Consider the following 18,917-nt stretch of genomic DNA (forward strand, 5'->3'; position numbering starts at 1 on the left):
TAACTGAGGTGTGCTTTACACTGGTCTCCAGAGTTTATCAGTAAGATGGGTAAGTTCCAGTCACCCTCAGCCTATTTTTGAAGATAGACCCCTCATGCCTGTGTTAGCATCTTTTACGTGTTAGCATCTTTTTTACCTGCCTCCTTGTTCTATGACCTGTTTCCTAGAATTGCTTCCATCATACTGCCTGAACTCAACTCCTACCCCAAGGCCCACTTCTTGTGATCTAAACCTTGTGAGGTCCTATGAGAGAACTGAATGAAGTGAGTGGAGTATCCCTTCCCTGGTTCCCCTCTGTTATTCTCAGGATGACTGTGAGCCTGGAAGCGTTTTTCTCCTCCGGGAACTTGTTCAGCCAGAAGGAATGAACAATATGCTTTGAAAATCTCTTTCCTGCTCTTTGATTGCTTTAGACTCTATATTGCTATTCTATAGGTTCCCATATGCTGTACTAGATTTCTATGCTCCTTTACTATTTGCTCATACTTACCAGTAAGGCCTAAAAATCAAAAATCAAGGGGCAGGAAGATTGAAAGAGCTGGGAGTAGAGGATGCCTGCAGTGGAACATTATTTTCAGGATATAACAGAGAAATTGGATACTTGACCATGACTATGGCTTCCTTCACAAGACCTGCACAAGATTGGTGGAAATCACAGCTTGGGTGGGGGAAGGATTAGAAACCGACCCCTAGCTAAGAAGCCACTGACAACGTATGGCTGTAGGGAGGAGGGAAGTAAGTTTTCTTCAGGGGTGCTGCCCCTGGAAGAATACACATGCTCCAGTTCATGCCCATATAGGCAGCATTAAGTGGAATCAGTGGACATGGGGGAGGGAGAGGGCAAGAGAAGTTGGAAAGGAAGCGCAGTGGTAGGAATTGGAAGGGACAGAATGGGAGGTAAATGTGACTGGAATATATTACATACATTAGTAAAATTCTCAATAAAAATTATCTGAAACACACACACACATACAACAAAGTCAAGCACTATCTAGATAGATCTGTTAGAAAAGAATTTCTCTTATGCTATGAACTTTGATAGCTATAGACTCTAGCTTTACTCTTAAGTATATGAGTATATAGCCTATGGCATAGAAAACTAACATGGTAGCTGGAAACCAATTTTAATACCAAAGGAATAGTAGAGTAGGGGAAATAAAAACTTTTAAAATATATTAATTTTTGTCTCCGAGGGATGAGAAAATATTGTATCTATGAAGCAAAAATATAGCATCACAAGAAAAGAGCACTTGAAGAACAAATGAGAACTGCAGAAAATCAAAAGCCCTGAAAACTGAGAGAGAGGGTCTCCAAGAGAGGGCAAAAAGATAAAGTCAGAAAACTGGAGAGGAAAACAGATGGATGCAAGTGTTTTACATCTTGATTCCAAGTAGAAGGGATCACACAAATCAGCATTTGACGCCGCTGTTGAAAGCTGAAAAATAGGATGATCGAAAGCTGAAAAATAGTAACCTGCTTATAACAGAATAAAACAAAACACAATGTATGCAAGTTTCTCAGGCCAAGGGTGAAAGTGGAAGTACTAGTTAGGCAGCTCTGACAGGAGTGTGAATAAACTATATAAACTATGAAAAGGTAGAGAGCAGAGTGAACAAAAATTAATAGATTAAAAAAAGAAAGAAATCAAATGCTAGAACAAGCTGAGCCTGTGACAGAGGAGGTATCTTGGGTTGAAGTGGGATCTGGGGAGGGAGGGATTTGATTTAAGAGGAGGGACACATGGGTTCAGTTTCTCTAAGTTTCCAGAAAGAACTGGACTCCATTGAGCAACAAGCACAAAGAATGAGAATGGGGCGGGTTGGAGCGGTGTGTTTGAGGCGAAGGAGTGGAATAGAGATCACAAGTTTAATCAGTGCTTCCTGAGCTCGTTTGGTGTAGAATAGAGACGCAGTTCTTGTCTTCGTGTTTCAGAACTTGTTAGGGTCAGAGAGCCTAGGCCTTCAACAGCTCTGGCAAGATAATAAGCCTCTTGTCCTCAAAAGGCCAATTAGGAAACGAACTATAGAAATGATCCTTTAAAGTATAGTCTTTCAATAGTCCAGTTAGGGGGACAAGCAGCAGCGAGGCAGAGAAGGATGGAGTTGTCTGTGTACACACTGGGAAGAGGAATAATAGAGATCCAGTGAAATCGTGCCCCACTCTCCCTTTGGAGTTCTGACATGAGATTTAGGTTTAAATACTTGAAGACAAGAGGCATGCACAACTAAGCAGTCCTGGTCAGGTGTGGCTCAGCTCTTCACTGACCCATGGTTGTATGTGTACCGCAAAGCCGTCTTAATAGCTTTTAGAATAAGAAGCTAACAACTTCCTGATAGTAGAAAGTGCACACAACCAAAGGCAGCGAGAAGTTGGTTGGCGAGAAATCTCTTCTTGGGAAACGCGTTCCTCCTCTGACTGGCACCAAGTTTTAAGACTACTCTTTTTCTTATCTCGAGGTTACTGGGAGGAAATAGCAGTTCCTTTGTGACCATTGTTTCAATACTCTAGTAGCCAACTAGAGGAACATAAGTATTTTTTTTTTCCTGGAATCATTGCTCCTTCTAGGTGTAGAGGTGAACCGCACTTAAAGAAAAAAAGGCTTTGGTTAACTATCAGTAATGAGGCACGCCTCTAGTCCCAGCATTCAGACGTCTGAGGCTGGAGGATTGCGAGTGTAAGGCCAGCCTAGACAACGTGGGCATGCATACAAAACGGGATTAATTTTTTTTTTTTTCAGAGGCACAACACTTGGCCTAGAAGTAATGAAACCGGTGGTGAGCGTGTGTGCAGAATCCTTGGTGACTGCAATCGCGGATAATCGCTTCCGTTTAATTGGTGCTCTGGGCTTAGCCGCCAAAGAAATGAGTGCCTCCGGGCGTTTACGGGAAGGCTGGAGTCACTGTGACAAAACCCGAGCTGCTGAGGCGTGTATGCGGAGGGGCGGTGTCCCTCAACAGGAGCTCAAAACTTCCTAGTAGTGTTGAAGGCTCACAGGACACGCAGGCGCAAACACACTCTCGTGCACTCAGTCAAAGGCGGCGGGAAGTTGGTCTTTCGAGCAGGAACTGAGCAGCCTGAAGTCTGATTGGAGCCCACGGACCAATAAACAAACGCCTCATTGGCGAGGCGCGCGCAGGCGCGAGGCCCCCAGCCTCACATTGGGCCGTTTCAGCGAAGGGGGCGTGGCCCCCAGGGCTCCGCCCCTCGCCTCGGCCCAGCCTCGGGGTCCGGGTAGAGGGTTCGAGAATCCTCGGGCCCGAGTCTCGGAGCTGCTCTACGGTGCCGGCTGCGCGGAGCCGGGATGCGCTGCGCCTGCTGCGGGTCCTCATCATGGAGACCAAACGCCTGGAGATTCCCGGCAGCGTCCTGGACGATCTCTGCAGGTACCGGCGGCTCACCTCCGCCTCCGCGTTTCCTCAGCTTACCAGCGGCCACGACCTCGGCCCCCCACCCCCTCCTCGGTTCAGCCTTGCGCCCTAAACTCTGTTCTCCCTCCCGGTTTCCCAGGACCTACTTTGCGCCCCAGCCTCGGCTCTCCACAAGTCCCTTATCTCAGCACTGAGTTCGGGCCTCCTCTCTCCCTCCTTGTCTCCGAGCCCCGCCCCCCATCACCCCCGCCCTGATTCTTCCCCATTCCCGGGTCCCGCTTTGCGCCCCGGGTCTCAGCTCTTCCTAATCCCCGGGTTCTTTGCAGCCCGGCCTCGATTTTCCCCATCCCCGTTCGAGCCTCGCTCTTTTCCATCCCCGTCCTTTGCGGTGCCGGCCTCGGCTCTCCTCTATCCCCAGGTCCGGCTTTTCATTCCTGCCCAGCCTGCTGCAGTCCTTTTAGACTTTCTGTTTCTTTCTCTTAAACCCTCCACGCTGGGGCACCGGAATCCCTCGTTTCTGTTTTAACTATTCTGCTTTTTACTGCAAGTGAATCTCCTTTGCCCAAACCCTAATCCCTAGCGGTTTTAGGACAAATTCCTTCTTTGAAGTGTGTTGAGTTTTTTTTGTTTTGTTTTTCTTACCTCTGACTTTAACCTATGGTTTCTTACCCCCTTCGTCCTTTCTCCTATTCCGTAGGCAGAGCCCACTGTTTTAATTTCAGTTTTATGATCACAGGTACCAGGATCTATGCAGGGAGCAATTTTCATTCAAACATAAACCTGCCCCTCTGCATGTTCGCCCTTGGCACTTTCTGTAGAGAATTATTCTTTCCAGAATTTTCCCTGATTTACCTTTGGGAACGAGAGGGAAAAGTCCGAGAGCCGTTTTCGTTTTAATCTCTTGATTCTTTTACGTATAAGCAGAATTTCACCCCCTGGGTTTCTATGGTCTTGCAGCCATCCAAAACCATGTTCACAGTACTTCCTTCTTTGCCGAAGTAAAGTGCCTGGTGCATTGTTACCAACTCGTTGCTATGCATTTGAACTGTGAAATAATTTAGATTGTGAATGCTGGCTCTGTATTCAAAACCAAAACTCTATGGTTGTGCCACATCCCAGCTTTCTATTTTATTTAGAAAATTTGCTTTATTTATGAATACGTGTCTGAGGGGGAAAGGGGTACATATAAGTGTAGGTATAAGCCCAGGCCAGAAGAGGGCATCTGATACCCGGGTATGGAGTTAGAGGCCTTTGTGAGCAACCGGAAGTGGGTGCTGGGAGCTAAACCTGAATCCTCTGCAAGAGCAGTGGGCACTCTGGTCTCTCTAACCCTTCACTCTTATTATATTTCATTTCAAGGAAAGAAATGTGCTGTGAAGTGTTTGCTGGCATATTTGAAGCAGCTCTTTAGTAGGTACAGAGATTTCCATTTTCATCTGGATAAACAGATTTAAGGGTTAATTTATACAGTAACACATCCTGATGTTGAAACTCAAGATTTGAAATCTTCCTTTTCTTCTACACCACATGAATATGGAGTAAAGTCAAGTCAGGCTGTTTAAACGTTGCATAAGCCCAAGTAGAGAATACATAGATTATGTAGTTAATAAGCTCCTAACATTACTGCAATCCCAGCACCTACTAGGTGGTTCACAACTGTCCATAACACCAGTTTGGGGAAGGTATCTGGTTAACTCTTCGGAACTGTGTGGGTACCAGGTTCACATGAGGTACACATACTACTCACAATCAAAACACTACTACATTTTAAAGAATGGCATTGTAATTCCTTGATGTTGGGAGAATTAAAATTTTTGACATGTGGTAGATTCACATGAATCCATAAAAATTACAGTGAACTTATTTTCTGCATTCCCAAATTTGGTAAGAAAATACAGGTGTCTGCATGGATAAATGACTAAAGGATTTGAGTCTAAAGTGGGATTGCAGGGTTGTGATCTTCATTTTCTTTCCAAGGTTTGTTGTTTTCCAGATGCACATTTTATAGTTTGAAAAACTTAGGAGTTTGGGAAAGTGAGTGCTATTGTCTGGGTTAATAAGGATGAAAGTTGACACAGGTAACTTTACATTTTTTTTTTTTTTTTTAAACAAGTATCTACAACTAGCCTTCCTAGGAGTGTTGGGGCTGGTCTGCATATTACCTGGGATTGCATCATTTGAAGAAGTGATATCAGCTGTTGTGATTGTAGTGTGGATCTGTTCACAGAGTAATTACATTCTGTTGTGCAAATAGTATGTTAAGCAACTGTTAAGTGTTAAAGGTGAATCTGTTTAAGTTACTTACTCTCATAATCTTAGTATATACCCTGATCTTTTTAACAGAATGTGATATTTTCAGCTGTTAGTGTTAGATGCTTGATAAACTAGTAACTAAGCGAGCTGACCATTTCTTTAAACGCCAGGTCTTAAAAGTAAGTTTTCAAGTTAGTATTTGTCCCTTTTGGTTGGTTTGTTTGTAGTTTTATGTTTAAAAATTCAAGCTCAAATGTAAAACTCGAGCTTTAGAGAAATTATTTTGGGGGAATTGGGTGCTTGTCACTTCGCATGTGTGGAGGACAGCTTTGTGAAGTTTCTGCCATTCCTTCCACCATTACATGGTGCGGGGATCTAACTCAGGTCTCCAGGCTTGTACCATGCCAGCCTAGCTATCTGCCCAGCCTTCCATTTGGCTTTGTTTTACAACTGGATTGCAATTCTCTAGCACAGTGGTTCGCAATCTTCCTAATGCTTCCACCCTTTAATACAGTGGTGGCCCCCACTGGAAAATTATTTTGTTACTACTTTGTAACTCTAATTTTGCTGCTGTTATGAATCATAGTGTGGATCTCTGATATTTGACCCCAAAGAAGTCATAATCTGCAAATTGAGAAGCTCTGGCTAGCATGTCGACCCTTCTGATGTGTGCACAGTTGGGGTTTCTTGCACCCCCACCCCACTTGTTTCTTTAGCATACCCTTATGTAAACCTCCATCTGTCCTACTGTGTGCTCTGTAGGGTCTGCTATTCCTCTAAACTTCATGCTGTGCTAAGGAAGGACAGTATGCCATAGGTGTGAGGATAAAGGTAGTTGTCATCCCAGAATGGACACAGATGTAGTCAAGGAAATCTGCTGCAGAAACAAATTGCATAGACAAGTTCTTAGAGGAATCCCTCATGAAAGGAAATCCCTCATGAAAGTTAACTTACAAAATAGTTTGTAACAGCTAACTTTTGGTGTGTTGTTTGTGTCATGTCCATAGCTAGTGGATAAGTGGATACTTTACTATCTTAATTGAGTAGTGAAAGATTTTGAAATAGGGTGTCTTATGTGCTAAGTGGTCTCTGACTTCAGGAGATAGTGTCATGTGTGCTAGTCTAGCCTCATACATTCTGTCCCTCACCCTGCTGCTTCTATACCTCATAGCATATGTGCTACCGTGTCCCATTTAGTAAGTGGTACATTTTATAGCACTGCTTGCCTTTCTGGTGCCTGGCCATCTGGGCTAAGGCACCATGGGTTATTAGAGTTAGTCTCCAGGTGTTCAAGGACTGATTGGTAAAGGGTGGGATGGGTTTTTGTTTGTTTGTTTACCCCCTTTTAAATTTTTCTTGCCATAGAGATGGGTCAGCATAGATAGGTGGTCTGCATGGACCAAATTGAGAGCCCTTATTTAATTCTTATTGTCACACTTGTTAAGAGCACATGTCTGTGAGATATGTGTGCTTTCTTAGAATTGAGGACTTTTTTTAACAGGAGGGCGAAGTTGCATGATCAAAGAATGCCCACAGGAAAGAGAACCTTTCTCGTGGCTGGTGGTCTTAATGTAAACGAAGACCTGGTTTGAGAGGCCACCATGAAACAAGACTGCACTCAGCTCAAGAGTGAGGAAGCACAGTAGTATTTGTTTCCTATTTACCGTGAGAGTGTTAGGGGTGACACATCCAGGCTCACTGGAAATGTGTATGAAGAGAGAATGTTACTTAAATCAATCTGAGTGAAGTGGCTTGATGAGCACTGCCAATCTAATTACGAGTTCAGGTCCGGCAGAACCAGCAGTCATTTGCAAGAGTCCCGCTGTGTTATTTGAGGAGATCTTGGACCTTTTGGAAATGGTGTAGGAGAGGTAGCTGGGGTGAGGAGTAGGAGTTCTTTATGAGAATAGTTCATAAAGACAGGCTTAAGTAGCTCGGTGGTTAAGAGCACTTATTGCTCTTCCAGAAGACCCAGGTTCATTTCTCAGCACCCACATGTCCTAACAACTGTCTATAACTTCAGTTCTAGAGAAACTGATGCCACCTTCTGGCATCTGTGAGCACTGCAGGAATGTATCTTTGGCAAAGCACCCATACACATAAAGGAAAAGTCCCTTAGAGGTCATTGCCTAGCTGGCCAGTAAGAGACTCTATACCTAGAAAGAAATAAGGTAGACAGTGGTAGTGGACTCCTTTAGAGGCTGACCTGGTCTGCATGGTGAGTTAGTTCTAAGACAGCCAGGGCTACATAGTAAGACTGTGTCTCAAAACACAAAACAGAAAGGTGGGAAGTAACACCCGATGTCATCAACCTTTGCCCTGCATACACGCCTGTGCATGACACAGTCACACCATAAAAAGGTTTCAGGAAGTATGATAGTAATGATTGTGAAAGATGAGAAGAAGAAGGGGGGAAAAAAAAACCTTGCCCAGGAGGAGCCCAGTGGTGTTTGAGAAAAGTGACAGCCTTGGTTCAGAACAGTCTAAGTCTTCTGAAGAAACAAGCTGAAGATGACTTTCCTAAACTGGTGAGGGTCTTACAGCTTGTGAAATATACCGAAGAATTCAGAAAGATTGGTGATGGGAGATGTCATTCTGTATATGTTTCTCATATTGGTTAATAATAAAGCACTGTTGGCCAATAGGAAAGGAAGATAGGAGGGACTAGGAGACAAGGAGGAAATAGGAAGTAGTAAGGAGGAGTCAAGATGGAGAGTATGGAGAGAGCTGGACGCCAGCCGCCTCCCCGGTAAGAGAAGGTCATGTGAAAATACATAGGTCAGCAGAAATGGGTTAATAATTAAGACAGAGCTAGCCGATAAGAAACAAGTAACCGGGCCAACAGCATTGTATCAAATACAGAGTCTCTGAGTGTTATTTGGGGCTGGCGCGGAAGCAGGACTAGACCTGGCGGCGGGAGGAAAAACCGTACTCGTTACAAATGGCGCCCACGTGGCTAATAAGAATTTACACTTAAGCCTTGAGATAATACTTTTGAGCTTTTCACTCCCTGAGTGAAATGAACATGAAAGACAGGTTCCTACCACACTAGAGATCTAGGAAGCCCAAAACAAGGAATGATGTGTTCTCTGAGGACAGTGGTTACCTCGGAAGCCTCTTCGAGGTTTTGTTGTTGTTTTTTTGTTTGGGGGTTTTTGTTGTTGTTTTAGAATGTCTCTATCCCTCTTGTGGTGGCACGCAATAGAACCAGGAGGCACTACCTGTCCCTTGTGTGGGAGCACGTGAGTGAGAGATAGAAGGGAGAAGGCCAGAGGATCCTCTCAAGATTGCCTGACAATGGGTAGGATAAGCTTTAGAGATGGACCTCCTATTCTGAAGCCTGTGCCCCATGAGGAGAGACTCAATTAGAATTGGAGGGACTTTGGCCTCTGGTGTGTGGTTTGATGAAGTGTTAAGACTCTTCCATTGGGAAGATTCAGGAAACTAGCTTATTTTCTGGGTTTTGTAGCCATCCCTCTGAGGTGGTCAGGAAGCCTTGATCTGAAAAGCCTGAGAGACATTTCATGGACATGGGACTGGGAACTGAGGCAGCAGGGAATGGGATCCCAGCTGCCTGTTACCTTCGGGATGCTATCTTGAGACATGTTGTAATGGTCTTTTTTGATGGGCCTTGTTCTGTATAAGGACTACCTGCATTGGAGGCTAGAAGGCTTCTAGTAGGGCCAAAAATTTCGTAGGTGAGTGTCTTCGCTACTTTTCTGTTGCTATGATAAAACACATTGACTTTTTTGTTATTTATGGAAGGGTTTTTCGGCAACTTAGAGAAGAAGGGATTTATTTGGCCTACTGGTCCAGAGGTACTCATCCATGCAGGAGTGAAGATAGCAGGCGGCAGGCAGTTGAGAGAGTAAGCTTGAAATGGCACAAGTCTTTTAAACTCTCAAAACCTGCCCCCCCCTCCCAGTGACATACTTCTTCCAGCAAGGCCACGCCCTCCCAGCCTCCCCAAACTGGGCCTACAACTGGTGACCAAATATTAAATATCTTTGCCCATGAGACTCTTGTCATTCAAACTACTGCAGCATTTTTAATCCTCACATGTTGGGCAGTGAGAAGTCTGTTTCCCTTCTGATTGCTGCATGCACCTGTTCATGTGGAAAGTAAAGCTGAATTACTTAAATATTATCATTCCTGTCACAGCTGGAAACCCTGGTGAGAGCAGGTAGTTCTGCCTTTGAGGCTGCTGTGAATTTACCCAGAAGGCTTCTGCCTTCCTGAGGCTTAAGTCCCAAGCTCTGAGGATCTGAGTCCTGCTACCATAAAACACTCCATCTGTGAACCAGGTAGCCTCAGGCTGGGGACATAGGGTAGCTTGTTGACCTGGTCTAGCACTGCCCATAAGGTCTTATCTCTATCCAGGACTGCTGTAGCCCGGGCTGGGATATAGCAGTAAGGTATTCTGCTCTGTATTCTGCTCTGAGTTTGCGAAAGAGTCAGGAACTTTGTGCATGAGACCTGGTGGAAGGCCTACTAAGAATTGAAAGCTTAACTCAAGGATCTTCCAGTGATAACATGGAAGTTGTCATTTTCTGTCGGGGGTTACGGGCTTCCTACCAGGAGCCACAGTTGCCAGTGCACCAAAGCAGAGAAGCCCTCCTATGCTTCCAGGTATAATGACTTGAAAAGATAAGCAGCTAGACTCTTGGAGGACCCCCCCCCCCCCCCCCCCCCAGTTCACAGCACTGAGTTAAAATTCCTGGTACCACTTCCTTCCACTCTGGTGCATAGAGAAAGGGATTTAAATAAGAATGGAGAGCCAATGCTGGGGCTGAGGAAAGGTTAGGGAGGTCTAGGACCCGCTCCTTCTCTCGGCTCCTCCCAGTTTCATAGTGGAGGTTAGCTGTTAGACTGACCTGGAGATTCCAGTTAAAATGAGTCCTTGTGTTGACCCAGATGGTGGTGAAGTTCTCATTAACCACCTTATAAAGAGAAAGGATGGTCTCTGAGGAAGAGGGGATGGCTTTTAGTTGTGTGCTAAATCTCTACATGAAGTTCCTTGAACAAACATGAGGATTGTGTCTGGGTAAGGAGTCGCTGCTAGAAAAAGCTCGGCTGGTAGAGAGGAAGGAGGAGTAGAGGGAGTCAATGAAGAGTGCCGGGGGGCTGAGCAGGGGCTTGGATGCTAAGAATAGGTTATTAAGGGTGCTCTAATTTGGATTTTGTTGCTGTGATAAAATATCTTGATGAAAAACAAGAGCAAAGACAGAATAAACATATTCTTGTGCTCTTTCTCAGTTCACTTTTTCTACTCTTATCTAGTTCAGGCCAGCCTAGGGAATATTGCCATTTGTGGTGGGCTGGATCAGTTAATAATCAAGCTGTTCTCCCACAGACATGTCTTGGTCAACCTGATCTAGATATGTTGTTGAGACATTTTTCCCAGGTGGCTCTAGGTTGTGTCAAGTTGACAGTTAAAAACTAGCTAGCACGTTGTACAGGGCTGAGTATAGAGCAAATGGGTTAATGTAAGAGAATCTAATCTAGAAAAACACAGAACTTCCCTCTCACAGCTGAGAGTCCTGACAAGCCATAGAGGCTAGGCTGTGAGAGATGTCAAGAGTCCTGAATTATGGCAGAAGAAATCTAATTGTTGAATACAGTGTTAGCTCAGTAGACCATGAGGTGGCTGGGTGTAGTGTGTGCAAATTTGTCACATGTGAGGCTACCAGAAGGTGTCCTTTTATCCTCCAGAGTGTGTGGTCTGTCTTGGTAAGGTTCCTGCCGTGGCAAATGCAAAAGAAGTAAGACTTTCTACAAGAGGCCTGAAAGGTACTTGTTCTCTGACTGGTAATGACCTAGCCTCTGAGAGAGCAGTCACAAGATCACTGGCCTTCCTTGCATGGTGTGAGTCACCGTGTCCGTTTTCTCAATGCTGTGACAAGGTACCTGCCAGCAGCGGCCTATCAGAGTGCTTATTTTGACTTAAAGGGTGCAGGTAGTGTGAAGGTACTGTCCAACATACATAGTGGGGCAGCATGAGGCTGGTCATGTTCAACATAGTGGGGCAGCATGAGGCTGGTCATGTTCAACATAGTGGGGCAGCACGAGGCTGGTCATGTTCAACATAGTGGGGCAGCACGAGGCTGGTCATGTTGCAGTGAAAGCAAAGTGCTGAATGCTGGTGCTCATCCTACTTTCTCCTTTATTCTGTCTAGGACCGCTCCCCTCACTTGACCTAATTCAGAATCAAGCCAATTCCCATTATTAACTATCGTCCTAACCAGAAGATGGTTCTAAAACAGCACCGAGTCCCATTGTCTCATGAGTGCAGTTCTTTTGTTTCTGCCCTTGCCTCCTTCACCCTGGCTGTGTGCAGCAAACCTAAGTATTTCTGCTGTGAAGGGTGAAGCTTTCACCCAGCCCAGCCCAGCCCCAGCCATACAGAAGTCTCTCGTTAGCACACTTACAGTGGGACTGTCTTGAGAACCCTGTCCCTTGTGTGTGTACTGTTGTCCTTCTCGAGTCATTGGGGTCTCTACCGTACTCCCCTGTACTCACATCTCAAGCTGTGCTTTACTCTGGCCAGTCATGACATTGTTTCTGTGGTATAGTCAAGGTCCCAACTCTGAATAGGGAGCATAAGGGGAAACCCTCAGGCGTCAGGCCCTAGGCAGTGTCTGTGGTCAGCCATTCAGCAGTTGAAGCACACTTACTGTGTAGAGAGTGAGACAAGGGCAGTGATTGTAGTTGTTAATTGTGGGACAAAAGACAGTTCAGGAGATAATACAGGTCAACTTGGGGTGGTCCTAAATTGCGGTTGTTGGTTGTAGTGTGAAGACAGCCTAGTGATCTGTCAGACTAGGACGGTCTTTTAAAGGTCTTTTCATTGGCTTTAGTTGGTGTTGTAGACTTGGCTGACATGGGCAAGTAGCATAAAGCAGGGAACTGAGCAGAAGTTAGTTTTATAGTCAAAGGGTGGCTAAAGAAAGAATGAAGAGTGGCCTTTCTCTTTTGAAGTTGCTTTGCTTACCAGACAACATCAAGGAGAAAGTTCCCGAAGACTGATTAGTTAATTTATATTGATTTGCATATAAGGAGGAGCTTCGTTATTTTCTCCTTTCCTTATTACTGGAACTTAGCCTTTGATGGTTTGGCTACTACCTGTTTGCTAAATTCTGGGGAAATCAGAAAACAATGAAGTGTAGATTTGATGCTTCCGTTTGATGCATTCGGGATGGAAGTTAGTACCAAACAGTGGTCTCCTAAAACCTGTGTTTAGGACATCTAATCCAGAAAGTCTACTGTAAGTAATGCCATTATCTGGAGATGGTTTGCTGGTGGCACCTTGGCAGGTGGTATACCCAGATAGAGGCTGAGGATGGTGCCAAACTTCCTTCAGTGTGCAAGCAGCCCCTCTTACTAGGATTATCTGCTTTGAAATATCAGAAGTGTCATGGGCCAGCTGTGGTGGTGCATACCTGTAATCCCAGCACTCTGGAAGCAGAGGCAGGCAGGTGGATCTCTGTGAGTTTGAGGTCAGATTGGTCTACAAAGCAAGCCCCAGTTCAACCTGGGCTACATAGAGCCTATATCAAAAAAAAAAAAAAAAAAGCAACGCTGAGAAACTAGACAATGTTTTGTTGAGAGGATGGAAAGAGGAACAGTGTGGACTAGGAATGGGGTCTTTACTTGATTCTTCTTCCATTGTGGATGCTGTTTTAAAAGGGACCCAACCCTAGAAAAGAAATAACAGTTGTTTCATTGGGGGGGGGGGGTGAGTTACATCAGGCTTGAGGACCAGTTTCTACAGTGTTCTTTCCTTTGTGTGCCATCTAGTGGCCAATGTGGGATTTAACCAGTGATTTTTCTCAATTTACTCAAAGATTATAATAGCCAGTTTAGAGTCCGATCTAAATATGTGCAGAATAAACCTCAGTGCTTGTAAACAATTTATGGGGCCCGTTTCCTTGGAGTTCTCTTTCTTTAGATTCCCTGGGAATGCTCTTGTCTATTGAGCATTGGAAGGACCTGATCCTGTTAGATTCTGTGACAGCAGTATACACTTTTGGAGTTCACTGCCCTTACTGATGCTGCTTGCCTGCATGAGTCCCAGTTGCTTTCAGGGTATGCTGAAGAGTAGGGAAATGTAACTTTGTTTTTATCTTAGCATTTTTCATGCCTGCTCCTCCCAAATGTATTTACTTTTTAGAATCTTCAGAAAGAAGCTACTCCATGTGTTCTGTCAGAGCTCTGGCTGTCTCCTATGACAGAGACAGAGGAGTACTTCTTCCTTGCCTGGATTAAGAGTCATTATAAGCCTTTAAAAGGTAAATTACAACTATCACCATATGTAAAACATTTTCCTAGACTGGTGATAAAAATCTGTAATGATACCCTGTACCATTAGTAAACAGATTTGGACATTTAGTGGGTCTGAGAGAACACTGTTATGGGGTATTCTCCAGAGAAGACTGCTTGGCCATGTGTTTAAGCCATTAGAAAGTCTGTATTAGCCAGCCAATGACTACATAGGGTGTTTAGGATCCCAGTATGGCCCTGAACCTTTCTCAGAGTGAGCTTTTAAGCATTTTTTGAGACAGGGTTTCTCTGTGTAACTTTTATCTGTCCTGGAATTTACTATGCACACCAGGTTTACTTTGTGATCACAGAGATGCTGGGATTAAAGGCGTGAGCCACCACACCCAGCTCCTCTCTGTCTTTTTAAAACCATTTTATTCTTTTTCTCTCCCAAGCCTATGTATATTTTAAAACACACTACACCTTTATTGCTTTTTCTTAATGTGAATCTGTCTTTAGTGTAAATCTTTATCTTTTTGTAGCCACGAGTCTTTTATCTGGTTAGCAACAACATTGCTAAAATGAAAGCCACAATTGTTTAAGCCATGGTCTATCAAAGGTGGCGGTGGGTACTTTTACCGCCAGAACTGAGAGCTCTGCTCATGGCCTTGGTTTGCGCTGCCATCCAGCAGGCCGGCTTGGAGACATGGTCATTGCCATTGCCAGCTCTAGTACATACTAATGAATTGTTAGCATAGATTCTTTAAAGCCGTGCAGTTTTTTGCTGCTTATGCTGAGTCAGGAAACCTCCCTTAAAGAAGTCTCTGTTTGTCTCTCACAAAACAGAGTCCAACCAAAAAAATGCTGCTACCAAGAAGTCTTGCTTGTCTCTGTTCTTTTGTTTCTAAAACCCTTTTTTAAGCTTTTGTTAAATTTTAAGTGGAAGTTCTTACTAGCCACGTTGTGGCGCCATATGTTACCAGTACTTTTTTTTCCGCTGGCCGGTCTGGTTGAGTCATAGCTCTTTTAATTAAAATGACCCAAAGGCCAGTGCATTCATTTATTTCATTCAGTTGGATTTGCTCCTAATGGTTGAAGGGAAAAGGAGCCTTAAATGCTCAACTGTGAAAGAAGCAATAGTAGATATCCCATAACTGCGTCACCCATATTCACCTAGATTGGTGTATTCTTACTAACCTTTATACTAAAGTAAGGCAGCTCTTACCTTTGCACGCTATGAACTGTGTACTTCTGTAGAAGCATACATACATTCTCCTTGTATGTTTAAAGAAGGCAATTTTGGATTTTACAAAGTAAATACATTTAGAAGTTAGTGTGAATCAAGGCTGTGCTATTGTGTTAAACAGAAGTACCCACTTCTCTGTCCGCAGTTGTCCCTTGCATTATTTATGTGAGGACTAAGTGGTTGTCAAGTACTTTTTCTGAATTACAAAGACACTGATGTGTGTTCCCTGTAGTCTCCTCATGTGCTTTAATTTGCTAGGAAACTCTAATGTTGATTTCTGCGTTTGTGAATAGTAGCTATACAGCTCTTCAAAAATTCTATTGCAAATCTCTTTGAAAACACTTTTATCCTCACAGTCCTCCTGCCTCGGTCCCTCTAGTGGTGAATTGCAGGCATTGCACCACAACCAGTTCTTAAACTTTTGGTTGTGAGTGTAGCCTTTAACAAGTGAGCCATTTCTCCAGCCCACCACACCCAGCTCTTAACACCCTTCTCAGGATACTTCCCATCACATACTGCTCTGTCTTTAAGTTGGTGGACATGGCAAGGGAGTAAATATATCAAAATCAACTGTAATAGTTTGTAAGCATAACTTTTTTGTGTGTTTTGTTTTTGACAGCCGATTCATATTGCATATTCCCAGCGAGGAGAGAGACAATGCAATCCGAGTTTGCTTCCAGATTGAGCTCGCCCATTGGTTTTACTTGGATTTCTACATGCAGAACACACCAGGATTACCTCAGTGTGGGATAAGAGACTTTGCCAAAGCTGATATCCTTTCTCTTGCTATAATGATCATCTTCATTTTTTCTTAAAAAAAAAAAAAAAAAAAGAGTTTTAGCACATTTCCATTTGCCTTTCTTTGAGTTTCTTAACTTCTATTTAATGACAATAGAAATGTGATGCAGTTTTGTTGTGTTCTTATTTTTCACAGTACTGAAATATACACTGATTAGGAATGAATTTTATTTTAGCAATAACCAGCCCATTTCTGGGGCAGTTCTGGTGTTTACTCTTTGCATGCCATTTAACCAGGTGATCAGATCAGAGAGGCTTTTCTTCCTTTATAAGACACAGCATAGTCAGATGTAGTGGTGGTGCACACCTTTAATCCAGCACTCAGGAGGCAGAGACAGGTGAATCTCTGTGAGTTCAAGGAAATCCTGGTCTACAGATTGAGTTCCAGGACAACCAAGGCTACATAGAAAAGTCCTGTGTCAAAGACAAACAGACCGGGGTGGGGGGAGGAGTTTGTTTTATATAATAATTACAAAAGATTTATCCAAATGTTTAAGATTATAAAATTGTGTGGCAAAAAAATAAAAGATAGGTTGCTGTATTAAATGTTCTTAGGCTGTAGAAATAGGAAAGAAAGATTTTATTTAAAGGAGTTTCCTGAATAGACACAAGCATGGAATGAACAGACTTGTGGAATTTGGAAACTCTAGAAAGCTCAAAAAATCCTAGTTTGTGCCAAGCACAGGTTTCTTGTAGGACATATAAGAAGTGGATGGCTGAGTGTGTGATGGAGTAGGGGCTCTTAAGTCTTGAACAGGGTGATTTGACTTATTCCATAGATACAGTTGTTTAGCTATTCAGTGTGTGGCAGTCCCCATGGAGCTAGCCTTAGAGTAGGTACAAGGAACCTGAAATACTAAGCTCCATCACTTCCCAGACAATAAAGTAAGGGATTCCTAGAGCTCTATACAAATTTGGATGCCATTCTGTTTTGGAGACATTAACACGACAGTGTTTGAGCAAAGGTATCTGCTCATCATGTGAATATGAAATCCAAGATGTGTGTGGTTGGTGCCCTGAGCCTAGGCAAGCGCTAGTATAAAGGAAGGACTAGGGGTCTGAGCTGTGGTTTTTGGGTGTCCAGAAAGAACACTGTCAGAACAAGGGCTTAGAACACTTGCTGGAAGAGATGTATGGAAGTCGATGAGTCAAAGGGAAATGTGTTTATAATGAATTCTACTTTTGCTAAAGGCTTGGTGACTGGTTCTGTTCAGACAGAAGACCTTGCTTTTAATAGTTATAATCCAGCTGTGGAAAGTAACAAAGCCCTTTGTTTTAGTCATCTTAACCTTTTTTTCCAGAGAAAGTGTTCGTCTTAGGTTTCTGAATAAGAATTTGCTCCTGGGTGTGCATGTACGTTTTATACTTAACCTTAGTGTTACAGATATCAAAAGCTTGAGATCCAATGTTTTTCTTTTCACTTAGTTATATGCAAAAGGAACTTTTTCAATAGAAGGAACTCGGCTTTGTTAAAAAACTGAATGGCATCTGTGTGCTGGGCATTTTGCAGTAAACAAGGTAGGCTTGCTACTTAGGGTCACGAGAGACAAAGAAAATGCTCACAATACAGTGTGGTGAAGAGCGTTCAGAAGAGAAGGGCCATACCGGGTCCTGATATTGTTCCTTAGCGTATTGTGAATTTCGTTCGTTTCCTCCGCTGCCATTTCCCTTCTTTAAGTAGAAAGTGAGTGTTGCCTAATCAAAGAGTAAGTCTGGAAATCAGGCTAGTTGAGCATAGAATTGTTTAGGATAGGCCTGTCATCTAGGAAGGAACCAGTAAGTGATAAGGATTGCTTGCTGGGAAAATAAAGTATTTTGAGGTTAGATAGACTGTTTTGGAAAAAATAGAAGAACATCAGGAAGTTAAAAAGTAAGATGTGTTTGAGTAAATGGAAAAGAGTGGGCAATGTTAGGGAGAAACTTGCCTGAAGTTTGCAGGGACTTAGGGCATGTTTGAAAAAGAAACCAGGTTTGCTTGGGATAGTTTTGCTTGTGTTGGTTTTCATATTTTGTTAAATTTTATTTTGGGTAAGTGGAGAAATTACAGAGAAAGTGAAAGAATGGTATGGGGTTGTGTATGTATGTTTGTATGTATATGTGCATGTACATGTTGTGCTTATTTTAAATCGATGACTTTTCAACACTGAAAGTTTGGTTTTCTTTATTTGTGTAACTCTGGCTGTCCTGGAACTCACTCTAAAAACCAGGCTAGCCTCGAACTTACAGAGAGATCTGTCTGTATGCCTTGCTGGGATTATAGGTGTTTACCACCACTGCTCAGCTAAGATTATTTTATTGAATATTGTAGAGCCAGAGTTTTCTAAAAATGTTTATTTTCTAGTTATGTGCATTGAGGTACATGCAGTGGGTGCAGGTATTTAAGGAGGCCAGAATCATCAGATTTCCTGAAGCTGGATTTACAAGTGGTTGTGAGTCCCCCGCATGGGTGCTGTGAATCGAACTCAAGTCCTTTGGAAGAGCAATACATGCTCTTATCTCTCCAGCCTCTGAGCCAGACTTTTATTGGGAAGTGATTTCAGTGTCTTGGTCTGTGGGGGGAACCACAGGTGTTCATAGGATGGTCAATGTATCCGGAGTATACCTTGAAAGCACAAAATAATTTTAGTTTTTAGTTATATTGTCATAGATGGCTGACCTCTTTGGATTTATAGAAAGCCACTTTAATTTTTAGTTCTTACTGCAACCATAAAACTAAAACTTTAAAATACATGAAAAGGCTCTTAAAACTATTATTTATGAGAGCAACTGAATATGATCTTGTTTTGCCCAAACTTGTCACTGTGAATAATAGTACTAATTTAAAGATTCTCTTGCGTTTCCGCTCCATTTGTTATTGAGCCTTCCTTTTTCTTTTATTTCACTCTTAAGATTTCTGCTGTTACTAATAGTTCACAGGGATTGAAATGATTTCAGTGTATGTGGCCTCAGAAATCAACTGGTAGTGTTCATATTTGTGATCATACATAACTGAA

General features: G+C 43.2%; 1 protein-coding gene and 1 pseudogene across 1 annotated transcript in view; one reads left to right on the forward strand and one right to left on the reverse strand.

The window, feature by feature from the left end:
* Positions 1-1,969: 1,969 nt before the first annotated feature.
* LOC127234323 (uncharacterized) lies at positions 1,970-2,051 on the reverse strand (annotated as a pseudogene).
* Positions 2,052-3,180: 1,129 nt separating this feature from the next.
* The window catches only part of Dcp2 (decapping mRNA 2), a 32,349-nt gene continuing 16,612 nt past the window's right edge, over positions 3,181-18,917 (forward strand). Inside the window, exons 1-2 of the mRNA XM_051201038.1 lie at positions 3,181-3,383; positions 15,746-15,897. Of these exons, the coding sequence (XP_051056995.1) occupies positions 3,331-3,383; positions 15,746-15,897 (205 nt within the window). The 5' untranslated portion in view covers positions 3,181-3,330. The remainder of the gene's footprint in view (positions 3,384-15,745; positions 15,898-18,917) is intronic.

Source organism: Phodopus roborovskii, unplaced genomic scaffold (genome assembly GCF_943737965.1).
Source record: "Phodopus roborovskii unplaced genomic scaffold, PHOROB, whole genome shotgun sequence".
Taxonomy (NCBI): domain Eukaryota; kingdom Metazoa; phylum Chordata; class Mammalia; order Rodentia; family Cricetidae; genus Phodopus; species Phodopus roborovskii.